This window comes from Ischnura elegans, chromosome 4 (assembly GCF_921293095.1).
Source record: "Ischnura elegans chromosome 4, ioIscEleg1.1, whole genome shotgun sequence".
Taxonomy (NCBI): domain Eukaryota; kingdom Metazoa; phylum Arthropoda; class Insecta; order Odonata; family Coenagrionidae; genus Ischnura; species Ischnura elegans.
In genome coordinates, this window is record NC_060249.1 from 44,428,397 (window position 1) to 44,448,772 (window position 20,376).

A 20,376-nucleotide genomic window follows, 5' to 3' on the forward strand; every position below is an offset into this window, starting at 1 on the left:
GAGGTTACCCCGAAATATAAAATCACACTAACTTTGCATCATAAAAGAAAACCAAATATTGAAAAATCATGAATTTACTAAAGATTTCTTTGAAAAATGAAGTTTTTCTGATTATGAAAAGGGTTAAAACTAGTTGAAAACCCTCAATTTAGTATCCTGTTTTTAAAAAATTTTCCCCCCTGGGTTTGGACCCCCACCCTCTCCCTCTGAACAGAATTCCTGGCTACGCCACTGGAGTCTACATCCAAAACCCAATGGAAACTTGGACACCACCTTGAAGGAAGATAATGGCTTAGAGATAACTTATTCATTAGGTATTTTCAACCTATCATTGTAGCTGACAACAAAAGTTTCAGCCATGTTCCAATGTTCCAATGGGAGCCTAAGTGATTTTTGCTGGCATTTGTATATGTTTTATTGGCAGGTATATGTACTGTTCTGTGACTGATCCATTAATGAATTGGTTGTTTATGTGTGGAAGAGCTTTTATTAGCAATGATGAAAGAGATACCCATCCTCATGATTGAAGTTTGGATATCTCAAGCCTTTTGTGGTACTCTAACTCTAAGGAAGCACTGAGATTCTCTGGCTACTAATTCCACTTCCTCTAGGTTGTACATGTTCAAGCTGGGACAGGGAATAGGAAAAAACTTTTTTCATGGCTTAGGGACAATGGGGCTGAAGATTTGGGGCACTGGAAATGGATGTGGCCGGTGAATAATCTAACAAAAATTTAATCGAACGACAGATAATCAAGGCTCTTTAGAATCTAGAAATACAAAAATCTGAATCAATCTAGGTAACTTACAGAGGCATTATTAAAAAAAATAAGTAGCTTTGGAAAAATATTGTTTCAATCACACAGCTACACACAAACATAATTTACTAGAAAAAGAAAAAAAATAGAAGCACAATAAATTTATTCAGTTACAACCATAATATTTCATTTCATCAATTAAATTTTGCAACAGATTGGATTTGTTCAACAGTTAATACAATTTTAAGCCAAATTTACACATTGATCTTGAAAATTTAGCTAGAGCAGTATACTTGACAAAGCCATTCAGATATTATTCTTTGTTTATTTTAGTTGCAAAGAATGGCCCAAGCTCATTCCCAATAGGTTTTTCAAAGAAAAACATCTTTCTTGCTGAGTGAGTTACATTAGTGGTGTCATGGTGATGGAACGCATTTCCGACTCTGGTTAACAAAAGACGTACATAATAGTCAAAGAACACTTTATCAATTTTGTTGCCTCAAAATTTCTAATCCATACATTTGTAACTAAACAAAAAATTTAGTGAGAAAATGTAGATAATGACTTGTAATAAAAAACACAGAGTAATATCTATTTCACTTCTAAAGAAAGTTAAGGAAAATGCGTTCCAGCACTGCTAATTTTGCCATGATGTCACTGAGTAACATGTCAAAATTATTGGCCAACGACTAGAATGGAAGCCTCAAAATTAATGGCCAATGATTATAACACACCTTCAAATAAACAAGAAAGAGGCTGTATCAATCATATTTGAAAGTTCCTATAGGTTGTGATCACTGGGCCACCACATATATTTACTGTCCTACTAATGCTTCCACTATCAAAATCTCAATGAAATATCCCCTTTATTATTTCTGTACATCACAGCCTTTTATGGGTGGCTTTCACTCAATAGTTAGCAGCCCTCCAGTGAGCACTCCTGTGCACCTCATAAATTTATGCATTATTTAAACACAGATTATAGAAATAGCTTGTTTATTATTACACTCTTTTATTTTTCATTTCTTTAAGAATTTTCTAAAACCCATTATCAATAAAAATCAGCCTTGAAAGGGCATGGTTTACTTCTGGCTCCAATTCTTCTTCAAATATATTCCAACTTTGCTCTGCCAGAATCCCCTTAAAGTTTACAAACCATGCATTCATAAAAATCACTATATCGCATACATGGATTTTAAGTGAATACGCAAGTGGTACAAACACCTTGAAGACTTTGGGCTGAAGAACCATGCTTTGTGACTTTAGCCTCTTATGCCTATAGCCCAAGAGTAAGGAATTCAGAGTAAAAAAGAAGAGAAAACCACCTTTTCACATTTTAAGTTTAATCATTAGGCCAACTCGCCTGATTTGCAATTTTATTGTCTTGGACGGTATTTAACTACCCTCCAGTAGATTGCTTAAAGAAAACTTGAGAAAATTTCACTCACTAGTTCTTCCACACTTATAAAAAGCCTTTATCTATACTCATAATTAAAATTTCAGGTCCTTAAACAATGATTTTCCCTTAGTATCTCTGTACATATTGACAACCCATGGGTCCCATGTTCCACATTTCATTTCAAATCTTGGGATGCGCATACTTATACATAAATGTTGTTTCTTGTCATGGAGCTCATCTGATGCTGACAATGAGGCTGATTAGAGTAAAAAATAATGTGGCTATGGGAGGTCCAAGTGATCCAGAACTGGCATCTGAAATGAAAAATTAGAGTCTTAGTTAACCTAGGGAAAGATCTAATAAAACAAAAAATAATTTTATCTGTAAAATTAAAATTTTTGAGTATGATTCATTCTTAAGGAAATCACTTTAAGAGATTACAATTCAGCATCTGGCTGACCTTAGCCTTCCTCTAATTCATAGAAATTGTCAGTCGGTATGATTTCAGACTCAATATTTGTTATAGGATCTCTTTCATTTGATGAGTGACTGCGGAAGAAATAACAAGCATCCCTTGATAAGGTTAAATATTTCCATCAATTCCAAAGTTCATTTTGGAGTTTCAGAGATGCTTAATGCTATGAAAGTACTAGCACTCATCATTGTGTTGAATTGTAAGGGGCAGATGGACACCTACAAAAAGATACCTTATTCACTTCTCTCACTCGGCTTTGTGGATTACGAGGACAGAATGGCTATGAGATGGATGCTCGAAATATTTTATATTATGTGCCTTTGTATGGGAAATAAGCACTTTTGTGAGGGAGGTATTAATGGGTAAAGTCAAGATAGAGTTAAAGTTTCCTCTATTCTACACACCTCAAAATAATTGCATTTCAGTACATATGTACTTGAATATACCACTGTTAAGGTCTGATTACATGGTGCATAAGCATGCATGAGTTGATGTCTGTTTGCATGAATGACTTTTGTGTACTGGAACGGAACATGCATGAACCAAATAAGAACAGGTTCTGTTTTCCGTTCATGCATTCGCACAAGTTGGGTGGTTACATGGTGCATTTTCATGTTCATTCACGTGTTCATGCATGTAGACATTAACATGTATGTGTTTATGCATCGTGTAACCAGGCCTTTATACATGCTCTAGGCCAGCTGCAGCTGTAATATTTCATTATGCAGCTGTGCTAGAAATGATTAATTGTCATTTAGCTGAAGTCATTTATTAACTCACTATGTTCATTTGATTGGAGTGAGCTGTCAAAGCACAATCACAACAGCAGAGGAAGTTCCCCCTGAATACAACTGCAACGTAACAACTTAGTGTGAGCACTCAGTCATTTCGTGAAGCAATCTTTTCAGGCACCACTGAGTACTCGTCACTGATTGGTGGGAGGTCAAATATTAGTTCTAGGTGGCTATTGTTGTGTTGCTTATTTATTCAAAAGGTCTTAGCATTCCTAGAACTTTTCCATTCTGGGAGGCTTACGAGGATGATGCTGTACTGCTGACAACCCATGTAGTATAATGCTCCTCTAACTGTCAACATTTAGTGTTTTCCTGTTTGTGACCTATTTAAACATAATTAGTAAATATGTTCGTAAATTTCTTGTGTGATTACCATTTGTACATTATTCCTTAGTTTCTGTGAAGTATAAATATGATTGAATGAGGGAACTACATCAATGAGAGATATATTGTGCAAAGCACATAATAGCTTTTAACCATTTGGCTGTGGCAGATATACCACAATTACCACATATCTTCCACAGTGTGTCTGAATCAATCAAAGTAGGTCAGAGCCTTTGATGATTAGAGTATGCTATCCCCTCTGCACCCTTTTGTTGAAGCTGTGCAGGGAGAGCCTTGGCGGTCAGGTGATGAATTAGAGGATCTTCAAACCACTAGATTAAATTCTTGTCATGTTTATATCTATTAAAGGAGTATTATATGAGTTTATTTGACATTGCATAGAAACTTTTAATCATTCTAGGTTGAAATAGAATGTTGATTTTTTGGCAATGTCTCCTTTATTGAGAGTTAATACGTTTGAGTGTTAATGATGGCCGGGGTCAAAGGAATTCTCTTGTACATCTAGTTGTTGCATTGATATCTGAAAGAAGTTGTTTTCTCAGACTGCATGGCCTCTGTGGGTTTCCACATGATTTACGGTGAGTTTTGAATAGAAAAACATTCAAAAAACGCTGACATTTTAACGTTTTTGGCTTACTATTCCCTTGACGACCGTCAGTATGGTTTATGTTGATGAACATATCTTTCTAAGTTTAGGTACAAAATAAGTCCTTTGTTATGGTCGTTATAAAATCCAATAAGCTCTCTCTCACTCACTAAAGTTCTCATTCCGAAGATTCCCATGTTACCAACCTATATGCCCTTTGAGTTTAGACAAATTCAATTTCTACTTTGTGTTGTATTTGCGATGACAATTAATTAATCGCAAGATCAATCGTTGAGTGTTTGTTGTCTGAATCTATAATACTCATGTTTTTTTCATGATTAAATACATGCGGCATGTTCATGTGTTGGTAAACCAACAGCTTTTTTTGTTCTTGTACCTGATAACAAAACAATAACTGTTGTATATCAGAAGGTACTTGAATCAAGAGAATAAAGCCAAATGTGAAAGGTACACCGGAGCACATTTACGGTGTGCACTTTTCTGAACCGAGTTATAACTGGTGTGCCACAGGTCAGGGTCACACCTAGGAATTGATGCTAGGAGGGGTTTTAGGCATAACTAATACGTTGGTGTCTGGGGGTATGGCATACCCGCCAGGATAAGCGGGAGGTGTGGGGGCCCTCCCAGAGAAAAATTAGGATAAGTAGTGAGTTTTACGACTTTCTGAGGGATATTTTATAAATCCTTACAAAATTCTATAACCACGTAGACAGGCATTGGTCAACCCTAACATTTTAAGATAAGAAATAGGTAGAATAAGATAGATATATAGATTAAGTTAAGAAGTTGTCTTTCTAAGAGACAGTTGTACTTTTTTGTAGTTTTATTGATTTTTTTTTAATTCTAAGTAAAAAATTACTCAAATCAATGCAACCGGTCTTGATTTATAAATGGTTTAACTAAACTTTTCATAGAGTGTATGGAGTTTGCCGGGTCAGCTAGTATAAGTATAATGCGTAGGCAGGGGCGGATCCAGGATTTTTTTCTGGGAGGGGCACAAGCAAGGCCGTATCGAGGATTTTGTTCTGGATGGGGCACAAGGATACCTCGTAATACAAAACGAACGCAATGATAATGGGACCGTATTAAAAATCTTGCATATTTTTGAGGGTCTGGGGGGGCACGTGCCCCCGTGCCCCCCCCCTCGATCCGCCTATGTGTGTAGGTATAAAATACTAGATGACCCGGTGAACTTCGTATCACCTTCATATTTCTATCTATATTTACAAAAATCAATTGCTGTTCGTTCATCTTGCTAAAACTTGAGAACAGCTAAACCAATTTGGCTAATTATGGTTTTAAAATATTTGTGGAAGTCAAAACATTTGAAGCTTGTGCCGTGTTTCAACCATGCCACTGGTTGTGGTGACAGTGTTCCCAGTAAGTGATAAATTATATAATAATGTAAAATGTAGGTATAATTATATAAATAGGTATATTGATAAAAATAATTGAAACATATACTATTTAGTGATGGAGTCTGGATTTCATATTATTTATTGGCCGCCATGCATGGGGCATTACCCTTGGTTCCGTGTCTCCTCCTGCCGTCCCCGTGGTAACCGTCTTCCCTGCCGGCCTCGTCCAGCGCCTCCATGTCCCTCCGATGTCCCCCTCCTTCCTCTGCTATAACGTCGTTCCCCCTCCTCTCCATCTCCATGGAGTCGTCTTCTTCTACGACCACGTCGTAATGCCCTCGACCCCCGCCCAGATAGTAGGGCACCCCGGATCGGATGCCCTCCTCGCCGATCTCCACAGCCTGCGGGCTGACCCCGTACAACTTGGGCCGCTCCTCCTCGACGCTCTTCTCGTTCGTCTTCCAGTAGAGTCCGTGGACGTTCGCCGTGCAGCGTATCTTGAGTTTCCTTCCGCCGCCGCTGGTGCTTTCCACGAAGTGCTCTGAGTGGACGACGAAGTTGAGGCCCGCCTTTGAGGTCATCCTCCTCATCTCCTCCGTCTCCCACTTCTCCTTCCCGGGGACACTTTTCGGAGGGTAGTGGGTGACGTAGCTCGGGTCCGCCTGAGAGGAGAGAAAAGAGGTTTGTTTATGTGAACAAATGGGAGATGGAAAATTTGATTGATAACAACAGAAAGACACATCTTTAGAAATGTTAACCAGGTCTGCTTTTCGACAGATATAAATAAAATCGCTGCTCGTGTATAAAATCTTCATTTACTCGATGCGCAAATTGTTCAAACATTTTGTTTCGAGTGTTTTTATGACAAATATCATTCTGGCTCTTGTGTAATTGCGGAATCCAGCGAATAAACATTGTTATTCATAGTCTTCACATGATGAATATTACTCTCCCTTGAACACAGTTTTCAATATACAATACGAACGAATTTGAAGGAAATAATTTGGTTGGAAAAATTGAAAATACTGAAAGAACGAAAGTTTTCAACTTGAACGTCATTGTATTTTTATTTTTCAACACAGAATAGCAAATAGGTACTTTGAAAATGCGACGCACGAATTGTTAACAATGTTGCATATATGAGTGTTATTATATTCAATTAACGCATTGATCAATGAAATGAACAAGGATCTGAAAAATCGGAATTATGAAAAAAGTCGGTTTTAGGATGCGAGCACGAAACCTTCGGCTTATTATTCCTGTCAGCTAACTATCTTGGCCAGCATGCCAATCGATGGGGAGAGCGGACGCATGTTATTGTATACTGTAGGACTGAATATTTCGGAGCTTTATTCTCGAGAATGGCTGGCCATCTAGTCTTATGTCTGGGGCATTGTAACACTAATGGGCAGTACTGCAAACACGCGCCGTCCCACTCCGAACTTCATTTCCCAACCCTGGAACTCCTCTTGTTATTACCCTGTTTCAAATAAAATTTCCCCCTAATTTTGGACCCCCTCCGAACGAAATAGGGTAGTTTCCTTCACCAAAGAAAACGAAAGGCATTGATTGCGATTCACTACCCACCATTAGTGTATTCATGATATACAAATTATTTGGTTTTAGAAATCCCAGTTCAGACGAATGGCAATGGTCAATTTTAACCGTATTTGAGAAAGGCCAGATTGTCGCCCATACGATGCCACTCCACGTGACGTCATAGGGACCTAGATTCTATACGAGTAGTCAGGAGTTTTACATCGTCTGAGATTACCAATGCATGCATGTGGTACAGAGCTCAGGGAAACATGTCTTAATAATCACCAATTAAAATTGTCTATGGTCGGAAAGTTTCCTTCATTTGATAGGGTATTAATAATCCTTATTTAAGCCAAGCGCTATCTGCTAGCAGGGTACTCTGATACCTGCTAGCATCCTGTGTCGTATCAGCGCTCAAAGCCTCGCCCCAAGGTCACCTCACTTGCGGCAGTGGGAACCAGAATTACGTCACACGGGCTTTTCCCAGCATTCATACTTAGCCGTCGCGTTTTCGCGCGCTTGAAAATTTTCAATATTCATTTAATCGCGAAAATAGATATCGTCATTTAAAAATCTAAAAGCGTGAAATGCGTACTCCAGGGGAAATAATCTTTCGATTTAGGCAATAAAAAATAATATGAAACCACCCTATTCCTGGCTACGCCACTGTCTACTATATTTGACTTAAATATCTGGACTTATGCTGCCTCCTACTCTATCCAGTACTCAAGCTTACATATCCCCAAGATCGGTGGATTTCCTCGTTGGGCGCAGCGCGGGAGAATGAGGCGTTCATGTGAGGCTCAAGGTTAGGCCAAGTGAAAGAGAGAACATGCGTTCTCTGGAATCTGCGGTCAAATGTGCCCCCGGAAGGTGTTTCTCCGGAAAGAAATTGAATGGGTCAGACGGTATATATGTCCGACCTCGAGAAAGAGCTGGGGATTTTTCTTTGGTGGTTCACGTAATGGGAAGTTGGTGCCGCTCCACTCATCGACGCCGTTCTGGTCAGCTTCATCGCCTCCAGTACGTAAGTTTGGGATCCTCTATCCTTACCAGGGGCGCAGCTAGGAATTAAGGCTGGTGGGGTTTAGGTGAAAACCCCAGTATATTCCATTAGTAATATCAATCCAATTAAGTAAAATGGATTAAAATAAAAAATTTCTCTGAGTTCTGGGGGGGAGGTTTATCCCCCAATACCACCCCCTCGCTGCGCCACTGATCCTTACTACCCGTGTTTCACCATATTTGCTCCCCTCATCTCTTTGTGCGAGTTAATCGTTGTTTGCATTCGTATCGCGACGCTGTGCGAGTTAACCATTTTTTTCAATGGAAAGGGTGTCTTTAGTTAATTTGCGGTTTTATTCCTTACTCTGAGGTTTTATTATCCTAATTATTGCCACTACCCCATCGGTCGCGATTCTTAGCAACACTATGAAATTACGATTTTTCTTGATAATTTATTTTGTGTATATTTTCGCGCTCCAATCCGAGAATTTCATTCGAATACTCTCCTATACTGTTGAACTTCAGAATCAGTGATACAGGCTCATACGTTAGACATCCTTATCCTAGTCGCTTAAAACATAGAAATTATAGTTTTGGATTTGTGGTGAATCCATTTACGATTCATTATGTCACTGAGAAATATTTAAACTACTGGATATCTTGGTTTGGTCTTATAAGAAAGTGACTAAAATGATCTTGTGATCATGCAAAATTAAAAGCCTGATTGTTCAAATAACCATTTGACCAAATCGTGGTGGGGAAAAGATTGTCAGCAACGCTTGAGCGGGTGTGCTGCAAGTTTTTCTTAGATTTAAGTTATAATTCTGTTTGGCGGAGTGCTTAACTTATTACTCGGAACTATTAATTAATTCTCGGCCTCAATTACAAGCCTTAGGCAGTTAATGATTTATTACCTTCTATTTTTTCCCACTTTTTTATTTTAACTAACCGTTTTCACCCCTCATTTCCAAGAGGCTCCAAGTAATTTGAATTCCATTGAAGTAGTAAACATGGAAATGAGCCATTGATCTAAAGAATTTCACTCTCCATAGTGCATCCTTATGTAATTGTTTACTTGGTGCTTCTCTTATTCAAGTACATGGATCCTTGTAATCTTTAATATATCGTGATTTCAGTCAACAATGATTGTCAAAGAACATGCTCGTGCAGTCTTTTTGTTTTGCTAACTATCTGGTTTGAAGGCTGTTTCCTGCGTTATATTCTGAGTTTTTGAATAAAGACATCCTCGTGTATCCTTTTCTATTTTCGAGTATTATTGTATCTCTTATAGAGGATGTCCTCGTCGACGTTTTTTTTCCTAGAATATATTGTGTATCAGCGCACGAGTTTCCTGTTGATGAAGTATTTATCCTTCATGCGCCACAAAATTTAATGTTTATGCAATAATGTATCGCTCAACGCAGTTCGATGTGATTAAAACTCAGCGTTTAGCCTGCACGTGTGTATCATCAGTAAATTTTATTGCTTTCGAAATTTAGCAAGGCGCAATGTGATGCGTGGGAGCTTTCCTATATGCACTATGCCTCTCAAGTGTTAACTCAATCAGTGGCGTAACTATGGGGGGAATGAGGGGATATATCCCCCCCAAAACCTCAGACAAATAAAAAATAATTCACAACTATTGTCTAGTTTTGGCATACAATAACTGCATTCGCTTAAAGTTAAATTCTAAGCGCCAAAATGAGGTAAAATGCATTTCCAGGCATGTCGTTTTTCAAGAATTTTCCCGGAACCCCTGTTGCCCGGGGGGGGGGGGGGGTGGGGAGGGGTCACCACTCCAGGCCATCCTATGACCCCCCAAAGCATATGCCTAGTTACGCCACTGAACGCAAAGTTCAGGGAATTCAATTATGATTACCGATATCTAAGTAAATGAAACAATTAAATTTCTTATTTTATTTTTTCCTGGTCAATTTAAGGGTCTAATGGTGAAAACAGTTTTTGCATATTCGTGGTAGAATGCGCTCTTCTTTTAACTCATCAAACGCGAGTACTTTTACTAAATTGAGCTCAATTTAGACTTGCTACGAGCGAAGAGTGGATAAGAGAAAAGTAACTGCAATTTAATCATCCTTACCGTTTTCACTTCATTATTTCAAACCATTACAATTATCTCATGGATAATTTTTAATAGGGAAGTATCTTGTTCAGTCGCATTTAAATGAATCTATTAGATATTATGTTAAGATTTTATTTTCATTTTTACTCCTGTTTCCAAGGGCAGCTTGCTAGCTTTTTACACAATATAATGGCCATTTAAATTCATTATTAGCGTCCGTCAGAAGGTTAAAATAAAAATGGTGCTTGAAATTTGTTGACACACGTGACACACCATGCTGTTTCATTCGGCGCTATCGGAGAAAAGGGATCCCATCGATGTTTTAGGCATTGACATCCAATTTCTTTTAGTTGAATTGGTGTATTAGCTAAAACCTGAACGTGCCCTTGAGTGGGTGTCTCGGTCAAATTGAGGAAACTGGTAAGAGAAATATTGTTTGTTTTGTTTGGCATAGTGCGGAGTACCGCGTGTGGTTGAAGGTAAACAAAGAGTGCGTATGTTTGTTATGATAAGCAGAGCGTTTTTTTGCTGGAAGAAGTTGTTCAGAAATCTATCATGATTCCTGGAAAACTGCGCTTGCTAAGAATCAATAGTTGCGTTGAGAATCCCAAACAATGAAGTAGGACGTTTTTAAAAATGTAATATTTTTTCCCCTGTGGATGTATTCAGTGCAATATTTTAACTGAAAACGTCTTTAATTTCGATTCGTCTCACCTAATGGTCTTGGGTTTCGGCAACTCTAATAGGAGTAATCGAATTTTAAATGAAAAATTAATAGTTCCCGCCGTTTAAAATTTATTTACTTTCAAAAATGATGTGAATGAACTAGTTGATTTTTTCTGAAGTAAACATTCTCGCTAATTTAATTAAATCAAGGAAATAATTACTAAGTCATTACATAGCGCCCTTCGTAAATTTTCGTTCTCACTCCGTTAAATTTAAGGCACATATGTTATGATCCTTTAATTGTCTCATGCTCTTCTGAAATGCATTTATCTGTATAAAAACTTGTCCTAACGGCATTAATTATGATGGCAACGATGTCAGACCATCGAATATTCATTTTGACACTAGTAAAAACGCTTCCAATCACCTTCCTTGTAAGTGCTTGGAAATTCTGTTCCCACATGCATGAAAAAAGAATTACTGTTACTAAGTTTGTCATCTTGATGATACCTCGAATTTTTTAGTTGCATACCAGGAAAATATAAAATGCTCAGTGAATGAAAAAATAGCCGATAGTTGTAGAAAAGCCTTATCCATACATATGTATACTCACAATTTTGTGAGGAGGAATATATGAATAAATGATATAAGGCTAATTAACTGGCTGCGAGGATGATGAGATAGTGGGGCCCAGCAATCTTATATCTGTGTCTTGACGAGATGGATAATATTGATAGAACATTTTAATTGCTGGTGTAGGATACACAAGTAATTTGTTTTAGCTATTCTAAGCGAATTAATTCATAACTTTGCATTTAGAAATGTTTTTCATAAAGAAATTTTGTGTCGGCTAACTTGGATGAAACATCCTATTTAACAAAAATATTATTGCCATGCAATCTACTTACCAAATCTTCAAATTTATAACTATGCGAATATTTTAGCACTTGAATTCTTCAAGCGGGTAGTCGATAGGTAAACAGACATGTTCGTGTCACATGTGTTCACTAACTGTCATTAAGTTGTTTAAATAAAAAGTCTTTTAAATGGAAGGAATATACGGAGAGTACAATCATTCGCCCTCAACAAAGCTGTACGTCGCCTTATATTAGTAGGCATTTCAAAGACGATGATAAAAGCTTCGAGAGATGTTTTGTAATTGAATTATATAGGTAATGGAGAGCAATATAAAATGAATGACTGATGAACTTGAGGAAATGACGATATGTTAGTGTTTTAGTCCTCGTCCGAGGATTAGTAGCTCCTTTATTTGTTATCATTTTTTTATCATCATATTTTGAGCGTTTGAATTCATCCTAGCACATACCATTATTAATTTTGGAGATCAGCTTTATCTTGTTTTTCATTAAATTGAAAGCGATAAGGATCGATAGACAATCAAAGTCAACCACATATTTATTTTGTCAAAAGACAACAGAAAAGCCAAAGTGATAACCTGTAAGTGAAATGTTAATGGAAATAGAGAAAAATATAAGTTTGGACTCGAGAGCATGGAATTAGTTAATCGTTGATTTTCAGCAAAAAGTAAACACAATGCGTGAAAAATTGGATTGTTGTGAAAATTCCTCGTTCCCGCTTAATGAAAAACCGTATTCTGGGAAGAAAAATGAGGCTGAGGTTAATTAATTCCAAGATTAGAATGAGTATTTCTCGAAAACTTAAGCTTCCGATTTTAAATGAGACATATTGCATCGAAATGTTGTCACGTAGTGTCACCGAAGAAAGATTATTTATTTGTGCGAAAAATCCACAGAGAAAAAATCATTCGCCTTGACCGGGATCAAGGCGAATGGATCCCGGTCAAGGCGAATGATTTTTTCTCTGTGGATTTTTCGCACAATTGTGCATTGCGGGTGACTCCCGTAAAAGTTATCACCGTGGCTAGTCCCGGTATACTTAAATTAGATTATTTATTTATTAATTAAATTATTCAAACACAGCTAAAATGGCCTTTACATTGAATTACAAAACATAAAATCTGCAGCTTTAACAAATATTAAAAAAAACTATAAAAAGGATATAAAAAGAAAAAAAAAAGGGATTCAGTAGATAGATTTTCGAAGCTGCCTCTTGAATAATCTTATAAGCATTGAAAGATCCAGGGAAGGGTGAGTACTCGAAATGGCATTGAAGGAGTTAGGGAGTCTGTAAAAAGTGATCTCTGAGAGAGGGAAAGACGGAATTTAGGTTGGTGTAGTAGGTGGTTATTACGGAAGGAGCGGGTGGGAATGTGGAGTGAAAGGAAAGGCAGCATATCTGAGGATCGGAACTTGCCATTTAAGGCATTGTAAATGAAGGAAATATCGTGGAAATTCCTACGGGAGGATAGCGGGATCAATGATAGGGCAGGCATTACTTCAGAGCGAGAAGAATTACGGAGGTGAGGTACACGGACTATTGAAGTAAAGAAATTAACTGGGCGTTCAAGAATTTTAAGGTTGGAGGGGCTGGCAGTGGAGTAAATAACGGAGCAGTACTCGAGGATTGGGAGAACGCAACCGGTGAAAATAGCTCTCATGGCGATTGGATCGGTAACAGAAGTGAGTCGATAAAGAACTCCCACGACTGACATGGCCTTGGATTTCATTTTAACCCATATTAAACGAATTAAAGACAATAAATGCAGAAATATGGTTAAGATATATGGATTGGGGTTATACCCGCGTACATCGTTTAATATTTATACTAAAAAAGTTATATTAAAAAATAATGAGAAAAATAAATTTGTTAGCGTTTTAAAAATTGGCAAACCGGTGGTTAATAATTCATTCCGTTTAATGTTAGTAACAACCTGAAAGTGAATAGTAACGTATGTAATAGGATTAGACCGTCATTTCCATCTACTTTATTATGTTGAGAGTTGAGTTCGTTATAACATGAATACAAAGGTGGACACGGATGCATGTGGGGAATTATTGATGAATCATTATCGATCGTATACTATTCTGAAAGTTTTGGATCCCTACCGTTGATCCTGTGAGAGCAATTGCATGCTATCCATATAATTTTATATCGATATATATCTTGACAATGTTATTGGTGAACGTTATTGGATTAGTAAAATTTTAACAGGATGTGATTAGTGCTTGGTCTTATGATGTAGTAAAAAGTCTTAATTCTTTTTAGTATGTGCTTACATTGAACTATTGAAAATTGAAACTTAAATATCATAAACATTAGACATTAATTAATATTAAATGTTACAGCCTTACCAGTTGGTCGTTTATAACCCAGGTGAGGTTGGCGGGAGGTCTTGATGGTTGAGATGCACAGGTTACATTCAGAATTTCACCAACGCGGTATCTTGCCTTTATTCCTTTTATGGAAGGAGGTGTTTTTGGTGGATCTGTAAAGAGGTTATTTGAGTAGAATTAGACATTTTATGGCTGCTGGTATTAGGATTAGTATCCTAATATTAGTAGGAAGATTGATAGATAGTTAAGCGATCCAGTGGCGCAGCGAGGGGGAGTTTTGGGGGATAAAACCCCCCCCCAGAGGTGAGAGAAACTTCAAAGGTTAATCCGTTTTACTTATTTCGATAAATATACTTACAGAAGAGTGTAAGGATTAATAAAATGTCCCACAGAAAACCATAAAACTCACCATTTTGAACCATTTACCTTAAAAAAATGTTCTTGGGGAGAGCTCCCGCACCTCCCGCTTATCCTGGCGGGTATACCACACACCCAAGGTCTAGGTGCGCTCAAACCCCCCCCCTAGGCATAATTCCTAGCGGCGCCCCTGAAGCAATCCTCAGAAAAACAATGGCTATCCGGAGTTAGACATTTATGCTTGTCGTCTGCTTCCTTTTCGTTGGATTAGCGATAAAAAATAGTGTTATAGTAGCTATGAAATTAAAATATATGGGATTGGAGAGGCCTTTTTATGATTGCTATTTATGCTTTGATCTCCGCGTTTATCAAACGTTGGCTATTTGCTTGTACTGCAGGAAATGTGTAGGATATGGATAATATAATAATAATAATTCAAATTCAGTTAAACATGTATTCAAAGAAGGAATAATGTCAATAATTTGCATTCGGGTTCTATTATCTTTGTCGCCATTAATATGCAGCGTATAAAATAATCTGACTGTAAAGAAAAGGATGTTGAGTTATTGATGCCGAAGGGAAATGCTTTTTGGACAAAAGGGTTGTTTTTATTCAGGGTTGTTCTCCACTTGTCACATGACTTTCGAACCCGTACACAAGGGTGTTATTGAGGGGACATCTCTCTATTGCTAAGATTCACTTTATGAGTATTCTCAAAATCATATTACTTTAAAAATTTATTATGTTATGATTAACTGTGTTTTTATCTTGTAACTTCATAATTTTTGGTTTAAATTAAAATTTTGAATGTTCTCAGAAATTTTAAGAAAATTTATAGTTGTTAAAACTATTTAAATGTGATTTTGCTACTCTGAAAACGAAATATCTTGTGAAATGTATGGCTTTTGAATGACTTTGGTAGCATCTGGGCTTAAAAAATTTTTAGTGAATGAGGACTCAGTTTACCTGAGGTAATATAGGCCATGCATATGCATTCCATTATTTAGTTAAAGTCGCACTTTTTATTCGCACACAAATTATAGGCATTGTTTTTTTCTGCTAAAAGGTTAATGTGGGTCGTTGCATAATACTTTTGATTACGCACCGGTAGTATTATTTGTTAAGAGAGATTAAATGACTCACGTTCAATTGCCCTATTCATTGCTAATTGAATTGGTTCGCGAGTGTATCGCTTTGACACAGCTCTCAATGGAGCGACCGCACTGGCGATGATGCCATCAAGTGAAATTTGTCCCACCATCAGGCGCAGCTCGATCCATTGCGCCGCTCGCATGGCGGTTATTCCGCCGCTGGGAAAGATGGCCCTGCGCTTAATATTATACGGCTTCCTCCTCCACCTGTGGGCCTACGCTGGCTTTCTGGGAATAAGGAGGGAGCTATGGAGAGGAAAGGGAAGATGGGTTTCAACCCCGTGCCTTACCCACTACGTCCATGTCTCCGGAGACCAGCGCTGTGTGGAATGAAGGAGCGTCGGCAGACACCTCGCAGCTGTACCGGCCCGAGATGGCGGGAGTTACGTGACGCAGGACCACTTGGTGAGCATTGGACTTATTTTTCTGGAAAAAAAGTAAAAGAGGAAGAATATCAAAGGAGGTCGGGGAAAAATGTACCTTTTTCTCCTAGGTATTTTTTTCTCTCTCTCGGAGGGACGGCTCTTCGCGTGGTTATGAATAATAAGTGGGACGAAAGAGTGCAATAATTTATTCAAAGCCGCCGAAATCGAAACCTTGCCCTTATGTAGATGCCGTTATACCCCTTAAGCTGAGAAATGCTAAGTGAACCCCACGTTCGACGGTTTTTTTTCAAGCATCTGATTTAAATATGACTCGTTTCGTGAATGATTAAAAAAATAGCGATTTAGCGGTAGATCAGTGGGCATTTACTCCCATACCAATATAAACTACATTTATTAAAATATGCTTTGTATTTGAAGAATTTCCTTTCAGAGAAGATGATATCTGTGTGTCTGTGGAAAAGTCTGATTCAGGAACAAAATCGTGTTACTAAAAAATTTCTGTGTTTTGAATTGTTGTCAGTATTTTTGAAAATATTTGCAAGGGATACTTGCTTTCAGTAATTTTTAATTGCACTTATAAGTTAGCAGGCATAAAAATCTCGTTTTACCTTACTTTGAAAAACATTTGATACACAGAAAATTGTGTTTCCTGCTGAAGCGATTTATTCTAATTTCAGCAATACGACGAAAGTGAATAGAGATTTGAATCATAGCAATAAGTAGTAGAACCTAAAATAAAAAAAAACCCAATTAATTACAACAGTGAAAACTCATATTTTATTATTGCATTGATCATAAAAGTAATATTTCTTAGATACTTTTGAACTCTTGAAACTTTTATGTTGGGTTAGGAACTTCTAAGGCAATTCTCCACACTAAAATAATAATTTTGAATTATATGTTGCAGTGTAACACATTACTTGAAATTAAATCCATGGAATTCGAAGTAAGTATGAAAACGCTCTCTTTTGGAATAAGTTCAAAATTTGTACTGAATAACGATAGATGCATTAAATATCATTTGTAAATTTACTGCCGTCATCATCACTGCTGGTCAAAAATCCTAAGATTATTTTGACGCATCTCTCCACTCAATTTTTCTATCAAGTAATCTTTTCTTACCTACGCATTTGTTCATTTATTGCCGTATTGAGATATGAGGTGAACTTTACGGACGAAATTTTTAATCTATCATTATCATATGTTAATTTTTGTTTGGTTCGATGTTTATCAATAACTTATTTTCCATTATTTTAATACTTTTCGTCTGGTGATTGTATATTAATGAAATGAACCATAAGACTTAGGGAATTTTCAACTTATATTTCTGGATAAAGTTACGATCCAGTGCCGAAATGATGTTGTTGTCTTTTCCTCGGCGTTACGGATTATAAACGTGACCTACTTACAATTTCTTCAAAACAATCTAGATTTGTAGTAGCAACATGTACCCTTAAAGGTAATAGAAGTGAGCCGTAATGTTGCTATAATATTTCCGAATTGCTAGTATGTATGTTGAATTTCGTTCTTATTTATTTTGAGCTATTACTTTGTATTGTGCATTAGAATTTCAACAGAGAATTAATTTCTTAACAATCTACGGATCATTGGAGTCATAAATTTTTACGTAAGCTTAAAATTTGCAGGAACTATAGGGGCACGTCATAGATTCTATATTTCGGTTGGGACAATCGTCTTACGTCCTATATTTTCAGTGAACTCCGAAATTAAAGGAGGTAAATGCACAAGTTCATGGGATAAAATCAACTAGACCTGTTTAAAGTGATCGTTTAATACTTACACGATTTTACGAGAGAACTAGAAGACTCAGTGGAAACGACAGTAATGAAAAACGGAATCAATATAACGCCACAAAATTCCAATAAAAAGATTGGAATAAAACACCGAAAGTGGTGTAAACTTATATACTCGTAGTTTATTTCATGTTAAGGATTTTGAAGTGAACGTAAGAATGACTTGTCATTATTTTTTCTTTCTTAATATGTTCAGAACTTTGAATTAATTGTTGATCTATATGACGCCATACTCCCGATCAATAAATTTTAGACGACCTGTCTAGTGACATTAAGCATAATAAATGATAATTCACGGTGGTGTTCATTTTTTTGCTTGTCTGAAAATTATCACTCTTTTCCCCCCTGAGAGACATGCCAGTTGATTTTCCCCGTATGTTTTGGCAGGAATACAATTTGGGAGTTTCAAATGCACACTTTTATTATTCATAGGGTACCTTATAAAAGCTCCGCGACCTGTCAACCTAATTCCAATGTGACAGGCAATCAGTAAGCGTCGTGGTTGCTGGGGGCTCCAGCCCGCCAGTTTATTTAATACGTAACAGTTGACGTTTTTCTTACCATACTTGTGGAATAGCAGTGATGGGCGAATAGGCTTGACGCGAATTTGCATAGTTCGTGCGTTTATTTGGTAATAAATAAATATTCCGATGCAGAATATTTTGTCAGGAAACAAAAAGTTCAGCTGAGGCATTGGGAATCAGTGGTTCGAGTATCCCTTCATGGAATGTACCACAGAGAGATAGAAATTCGTCGCAAAAATATTTAGAGGGTCAGGAGGATCTTGAGAGATGTAGAAATAGTGTTCGCCTCACGTTAGAGTGATATGAGGGTGGATGTGGATGGCTTTGAAATATATTACGTTCATTCTTATTCTTCGAAAGCCTAAGATACACGTGGTTGGATGTTCAACCCAAGTTCTTTAGACTTGATGGGTCCTCATTTCTATTGAATGCTACCAAGGCCGCGTTACTCTCTGGAATGCCCACATTCTGTAGATTTCTGCTATTGTTTTAATTTTACGTCCTCTGGTTTCTTCATCTTTCATTTCCTTTTCCTTTCGTGGCTACATTCAATAATTACAACGATTCTGTACCTCTTCGATTAACTATCAATTAAAGGCTAACTTGATATCAGCATTTACAAGCTGTTATTTATCGTACATTTGCTTGTTTCTCTAGTCAATTTTGTTCCGATTCCCTTTAATTTTAGTGCAATGTAATGCCGCAGCCTTTTCTTAAATATGGCTTAAATAATAGCTTAGTTTTTTCTTTCATTTTTTTTTCTAAAAGATACTGGATAATAATATCACTTGGACCTTTTTGCCATTGAAATACATTTTTTCCATAGGCCCATCGCTCGGGAGAAAAATTCCATGTCTTGAAAATATTTTTTACTACTAGCATTTTTGTGGATATTGTCATTAACTATTATATATTTTAAACCAATACTCTGTTGTAGATTTTTAACCTGGTCTTCTTAATCATTTTTTAAAGATAAAAAGAAAATTACTGGATAATTCCGCCGCGAAACCAAGAATGAGTAGGTAGATAAAATGAACGTTAAAATTACAGAGGGGTAGGATGAAATTATGCTTCGGGGTTTTGGCGGTCTAAATCAATATAGATTTGAACATAGTTTCACGCTTCTGACGCACTATTTCGCTTGAAGTTATTTTAAACCAATAACTCTGAATGATCGGTAATTATAAAATGTCTATTTTATCTTTGTTTATTAGAATGTAAATTTATAGTCGTGACCGGGATGATTGGAACTCCATGAAAATCCATTTTTCATTCCTGACAAGGTAATTTAATTTAAGGATTTTAAAACATACATATTTCTACTCCTCAGTATGTTATGATGTTAAAAAATGGTTAACATATAGAAAAAAATATGGTGTAGGTTACTTAGGAGTGGAGGCTGCCATTAGTGAAATATCATATTAAAAAAGAAAATTATCTAAGAAAAGAAACTTCCTTTAAATTGCTTGAAAACGCTAGCACAGCCTTTAATCTGTGTTGTTAATGAGCCCCCGAACCTCGTTGAGAAGATTCGATCACTTTTTCGTCTCCAGAAAATGATCATCAAAACTACGGACCACCAGGCCTTTGATTCAGGGTTGCTTCTCAGAATTACTCCATTCGTGCCTATCAATTTCCGCCATCAAGCACATTTAGGGTCTGTTGACGGCGCACGGCCGATCTCAGCCTCGTGGTTGTCGGGATGCGAGTACATCTCCAGCGCGACCGAACTCAATGTCAATCGTCTCCGTGGATGATTTAGCTGTTCCGTGCAAAGCACCACTAGCCCCGCTTGTCGTAAATGCAGCTATACGTCTAATGGCGCGAGTGCCAGGTTAGGAGGGCTTTCTCGATCCCATTTGGTCACGTGCACTTTGAAAGTGGACGGAAATTGTAGCGTCGGA

The 20,376-nt window shown here is 37.2% G+C and overlaps 1 protein-coding gene across 1 annotated transcript in view; it reads right to left on the reverse strand.

The window, feature by feature from the left end:
* Positions 1-718: 718 nt before the first annotated feature.
* The window catches only part of LOC124157390, a 718,161-nt gene continuing 698,503 nt past the window's right edge, over positions 719-20,376 (reverse strand). Inside the window, exons 3-6 of the mRNA XM_046532066.1 lie at positions 16,039-16,174; positions 14,259-14,392; positions 5,902-6,397; positions 719-2,470 (exon numbers count right to left, since the gene is read on the reverse strand). Of these exons, the coding sequence (XP_046388022.1) occupies positions 2,391-2,470; positions 5,902-6,397; positions 14,259-14,392; positions 16,039-16,174 (846 nt within the window). The 3' untranslated portion in view covers positions 719-2,390. The remainder of the gene's footprint in view (positions 2,471-5,901; positions 6,398-14,258; positions 14,393-16,038; positions 16,175-20,376) is intronic.